This window comes from Chiloscyllium punctatum, chromosome 7 (assembly GCF_047496795.1).
Source record: "Chiloscyllium punctatum isolate Juve2018m chromosome 7, sChiPun1.3, whole genome shotgun sequence".
NCBI classification, from domain to species: domain Eukaryota; kingdom Metazoa; phylum Chordata; class Chondrichthyes; order Orectolobiformes; family Hemiscylliidae; genus Chiloscyllium; species Chiloscyllium punctatum.
The window spans coordinates 1,509,839-1,515,838 of record NC_092745.1 but is presented as its reverse complement, the minus strand read 5'-3'; the positions used below and the strand labels follow the sequence as shown (position 1 = coordinate 1,515,838).

The window sequence follows — 6,000 nt, the reverse complement described above, 5'->3', positions numbered from 1 at the left end:
AGTGTAAGAGGGAAACTTGAGGCCTTCAGTGAGCAGTGGACATCACAGGGACTGGAGTGTGGAGAGGACAGTGACAATCCCAGCAGGGGGTAATTTGTTCAGTTTCATTTATATATTACTGTGTTTGTATCAGTGACAGAGATAGGGCTGTGAGTCTATTATTATGTATAACATATAATTGTGAATGTGTCAGCACAGGAGGTGGTGTTGTGTGTATTGAGGTTTTTGTACGGCTCTGTGTCACCGTGAAGACCAGCTGTAATACTGCTGACAGTAATAGTCAGCGACATCCTCATTCTGAACGTTGCTGATTGTCAGGGTGAAACTGGTCCCTGATCCACTGCCGGTGAATCGATTGGAGACTCCCGTGAATCGAGTTGTTGCACCATAGATCAGGAGAGAGGGTTTCTGACCTTCTCGCTGCTGGTACCAAGCAAGGTAGCTGCTAATGCTTTGACTGGCCATACAGGTGATGGTTGCGGTTTGGCCCAGTCCGACTGACAGCACTGGGGGAGACTGAGTCATGGTGATGTCCCCACTGATACCTGAGAGGTCAGAGAGAAACACAGTGAAGTCAGAACTGTCACAGAAAGAGCCGGTCAAATGAGAGATTGTTGGAGACACTGAGCATTCCTCTAGTTTCAGCATTTTCCCTTCAATCACAAGTCAGTGGAATTGGAGTGAAATGGAGAGCAGCTAAAGATTCAAGGTGGAAGGAGAGAGATTTGGACCTGCGACACAGAGTGCCAGGGGCCAGATCAGCTGGATGTTTGAAATCATGGTGTGTGCTCCTGTCCCTGTGCCTGGTTCCTGATAAACTCTCCCTTCACTGGGCTCTGCTTTATAAAGCTGCAGCCTGTGAGATTCTGACTGATTGTTCCTCATTATGTAAGTGTCATTGGGCAGAGAGAGCCACGTCAGCCTCTCACACTTCCTCTTCTGTCTCTCTCTGTCTCCCCCATTCTCCCACTCTCTCTGTCTGTCTAGCCTCGAGAGACATTGATGTGAACTCTGCTGAATTAGACCATTTGGCCCATTGTGTCTGTGCTGGACAACAAAGACCTTGACAAACTAATCCCATTTTCCCGCTCTTGATCCATAGGCCTGGAAGCTACAGCAACACAAATGAATATCTGAACACAGCTGCAATGTCACGAGAGTTTGAGACTCAACCAGCCTTTCAGGCAGTGAGTACCAGACTCCCACCATCCTCTGGGTGAAAACATTTCTCCTCAACTGTCTTCTCACTCTCTAAGTCGACTGAGCCTCGACTCACTCGAGTTCAGAAGGATAAAAGGGGATCAGATTGAAATCTATAAATTTCTAACAGGGCTGGGCAGGGAGGAGGTTTCCCCTGGATGGGAATTCTGGAACCAGGGGACCCAGTCTTGGGGGATACAAGGTTGACCATTTATGACTGAGATGAGGAAATATTTCTTCACTCAGAGGGTAGTCAACCTGTTGTACTCTGTCCCTACGATCCTGACAGCTATGGAGGAGAGAGAATTGAATATGTTCAAGATTATTGTTTTGTCTTTTCACAACATGAATGGAATGGGGAGAATTCAGGAAAATGTCTTTGAGATGGAGGAGCACCCATGATCATACTGAATGACAGAGCAGGCTCAAAGGGCTGAGTGGTCTACTCCTATTTCTGTGTTTCTGTGTTTCTGTGTCTGTGTTACCTTCAGTTTTTGACCCTAGTTTCTGACACCTTTATCCATGTAAAAAGTGCCTTCCTGTCGAATCTATCTGTGCCCCTCATAATCTTACAGTCTTCTGTCAGGTCTCCTCTCAACCTTCACTGCTCCAAGGAAAACAACCTAAGTTTTTCCAATCTTTCCTTATCTCTCAGACCCCACAGCCCAGGCAGCATTCTGGGAAATCTCTGCACCCTCTCAAGTACAATCACCTCCTTCCCAGAATGTGGTGACCAGATGCTGTCTCTCTCTTTTTATCACTCTCTCTCTTCCCATTCTGTCTCACATCTGTCAACTCTTTATCTAACTATCTCTTTTTCACTCCTAATCTCTCCCATTCTCTCTCTCTCTCTCTCGTACTCTATCCCATCATCACTCTCTTCAACTCACTTTCACTTTCTCATTCTGTCTCATAATCTCTTTCTCCATCTCTCACTGTTTCCCTCACTTCCTCCCTTTCTTGTTTCTTATCTATTCCTTCTTCTTTCTCCATCCTTCCTCTCCACGTACCTGGTCTCTCTCTCTCTCTCCGTCCCTCTTAGTCACATTATCTCACACCCTATTTCTTTCCCCATTTCCCTCAACCTCACCATCTATTCTTCCATCTGCATCTCTCTCACTCCCTCTACACATCTGACACTATCGCAGACACACCTCCCTCTCTCTCTCACACACTCTGCCTCCAACACTCATTCTGTCTCTTCCCTCTCTTTCCCACAGTATCCCAGGTGGTGACAGTTAATTGCAGGGCAAATCTCCCTCTGCTCTGGCCCACTAATGGATGTTCGACTGGGACAGCACTACTATTATCGGACAAGCCAAACAGAGAACAGCCAGGGAATTCCTAGAGGCATGGCATTCATTCAGAGATTCAATCAATAAGCACATCGACCAAACCCAATATACCAGCCACTACAGCGGACAGCTGGAACTGACAACTGGAGGTGGGCGGCACGGTGGCACAGTGGTTAGCACTGCTGCCTCACAGAGCCAGAGACCCGGGTTCAATTCCCGCCTCAGGCGACTCTCTGTGTGGAGTTTGCACATTCTCCCCGTGTCTGCATGGGTTTCCTCTGGGTGCTCCGGTTTCCTCCCACATTCCAAAGATGTGCAGGTCAGGTGAATTGGCCATGCTAAATTGCCTGCAGTGTTAGGTAAGGGGTATGGGTATGGGTATGGGTATGGGTATGGGTATGGGTATGGGTATGGGTATGGGTATGGGTATGGGTATGGGTATGGGTATGGGTATGGGTATGGGTATGGGTATGGGTATGGGTGGGTGGGTGGGTTGCGCTTTGTCGGGGCGGTGTGGACTTGTTGGGCCGAAGGGCCTGTTTCCACACTGTAAGTAATCTAATCTAAATAAAATCACTATAAATGCTGGAGGAAACATCACAGAAGCGCTTCACAGGAGGCTCCCAAGCACTGAGGATGTCACCTAGATAGGGGACGAAACGTCTGCAACACAAATTCCCAGCTCGGCAAACACAACCACAACAATGGATGTAAACCCGTAACCCTAGAAGCATGTCTTCTCCTGGAGTAAGGCCCCATTTCCCACATTGACCAGGCATTAGCCTGTCTCAAGATGATGGACAGATTCTTGTTAAATGAAGACAGTTCTGTGCTGTTGGCCTATTCTCACTGGGGATTGGTTTGGACACAAACCTCATTCCATGAAGATCCAGCAGAGAGAGGAAATCCTCAGGCCATCAGTGTGAGCGGGGGGGACAGGACAGGCTCTGACCCACTGACCCATCCTGTCCATTCACAATATGTTCCAATCCCTTCCCCTCTCCTTCCCCTTCCACAGTCAGGTTCTGGGTCAGGGTGTTTTACTGGGGTGAGGTCAGGACCATCACACAATTACAACAGAAAGGGACTGAGCCCCACACCCACCATGATGTCCATGACCCACTGGACTCTCTAATTGAGACCAGTAAATATAGGTCTCCTCCCCACTGAATGTCCAGCAGAGACCAGTATATATGGATCTCCATACCATTGGATCATCCAATACATATCAGTACACATCGACCTCCATTACACTAGGCCCTTCAATAGACACCAGTAATCACAGGCCCACAGCCCACTGGATGCTCCAATAGACTCCAGTAAACATGGGTCACCATCTCACAAGATACTTCAGTAGAGACCAGTAAACTAGGGCCTTCTTTCCCCTGAACCTTACAATAGAGACCAGTAGGCATGCATTCTGTTCCCACTGATCCTCCAATAGAGACCAGTAAACATGGGCTTCCATGCCACTGCACCCTTCAGTATCTGAGCTTCAAACCGTACATCCTCTCCAACATATAGGTCTCTTTTCTATCTCCACAACATTGTCTCTCTGCACTACTTAAGCCCCCTGACCACAGAAACCCTTATTACTGTTCATCCCACCTCCGAAGTGCATAATCCTGATGTCCTCTCCCACCTTCCTTCCTCACGCTCCATAAAGCCCAACTGTCTGAAATGGAGTGGTCCCTTCCCCGTCTCACATCAAGGAGGAAATGGGCAGACATTTAATGAGAAATAGGTTAAAGGATGATGGAGAGTGAGCAGGAAAGTGGAGTTGAGTCTGAAATGGGATCATCCATGATTGTATTAAATGGTTAAGTGGGCTTGCAGGGCTGAATTGCCTGCTCCTGCTCCTAGTTCATATGTTCGTCCACCCTCTCCCCCATCCCTCTTACTGTAACTCTGTGAACCATTTGGAATCTTTTGCATATTGAAGGTGCGATGCGAATTCAACGTTTGTGTTGAATTAATGTGCGGACAGAATTGTGCAGAGGCTGTGAAAGCTCCTGCAGTTGAATGTCCTGCTGGCAGGCTTCAGCCTTCCACATACAGAATGGGAATGTCGGGGAGGTCAGAATGTGATGTTGGGATCCATTGCACTGTCCCCCAGCAATGTGGTTGACTCTCTATTGCCCTGTGAAATGGCCGAGCAAGGCTCTCAGTTGTATCAACTGTGACGACCTCTTAACAAAGAAATGAAACCGGACGGACCACAGGCATCAATGCAGACACAGTAAAGGTATTGATGTACCTTCTCCATTCTCCTTACTGACATCTGGGGGCAAGTGCCAAATTCAGGAGAGCTGTCTCTCAGACTAGTCAAGCAACAGCTTGACACAGCCATACTCACAGAACCATACCTTCCAGACAAAGTCCCAGACACCACCATCACTGTCCCTACATGTGTCCTGTCCCACCAGAAAGGCAAACCCAGCAGAGCTGATGACACAATGGTCTACAACCAGTAGGGAGTTACCCTGAGAGGCCTCAAAGTTGATTCTGGACCCCATGAAGTCTCATGACTCCAGCCTAAACATGGGTGAGGAAACCTCCTGGTGATTACAAGACATGTTGCTCCCTCGAATGATGAATCATTCTCTCCTCCATGTTGAACAACATTTGGAGGAAGCACTGAGGGTGGTGACAGCACAGAATGTACTCTGGGTGGGGTGTTTCAATGCCCACCCCTGAGAGTGACTCGGCAGCAGCATTACTGATCGAGCTGGTTGGTTCCCAATGGGTGTAGCTGAGGGACTGGCTCTGCAGCTGGTGATGAAGGAACCAAACAGATGGAAAAACACACTTGACCCCATCCTCACCAAACTGACGGCTGTAGATGCATCTGTCCTTGACAGTATTGGTAAGAGTGACCATAACACAGTCCTTGTAGATACAAAGTTTAACCTTCACATTGAGAATACCCTCCATTTTGGTGTGTGGTACTATCACCATGCTAAACAGGACAGACTCCAAACAGATATTGCAACACAAGGCAATGATCATGAATGGGGAGCATTGCTAATGAGTGCACAATCTCAACGTCTCATATACTGAAACAGTCCATGTTCGAATGCAGCAATATCTGCACAATATCCGATTTAATCTGAGAAGCAATATTTCCCATTGGTGCCATGCAAATACCAGCCAATGACCATCACCAATATGAAACAATCTAGCCATCGTCCCTTGACAGTCAATGCTATTACCATCACTGAATCCCCACTATCAACATTCTGAGGTTCCATTGATCAGAAACTCAACTGGACTCACCACGGAAACACAGTAATTACATGATCAGGTTAGAGGCGAGGAATACTGTATCGAGTAATTCACTTCCTGATTCCTCCAAAGCCTGTCAACCAAGTCAGGAGTGTGATTGAATACTCCCCACTCGCCTGGATGGATGCAGCTCCAACAACATTCATAGAATAATGGTGTTACAGAGTCATACAGCACAGAAACAAACCCTTAAGCCAAACTTCTATATTCTGACCAGGTT

General features: G+C 47.5%; 2 gene segments (V, D, J or C); one reads left to right on the top strand and one right to left on the bottom strand.

The window, feature by feature from the left end:
- Positions 1-240: 240 nt before the first annotated feature.
- Positions 241-5,011, bottom strand: LOC140479503 (immunoglobulin kappa variable 3-15-like). The segment is given in 2 exon segments: positions 241-545; positions 4,978-5,011. Coding segments are annotated over 2 exon segments (339 nt in total).
- Positions 5,012-5,237: 226 nt separating this feature from the next.
- The window catches only part of LOC140479502 (immunoglobulin kappa variable 3-15-like), a 45,800-nt gene continuing 45,037 nt past the window's right edge, over positions 5,238-6,000 (top strand). The window contains 1 exon segment of the V gene segment in view: positions 5,238-5,361. Within this exon segment, the coding sequence occupies positions 5,238-5,361 (124 nt within the window).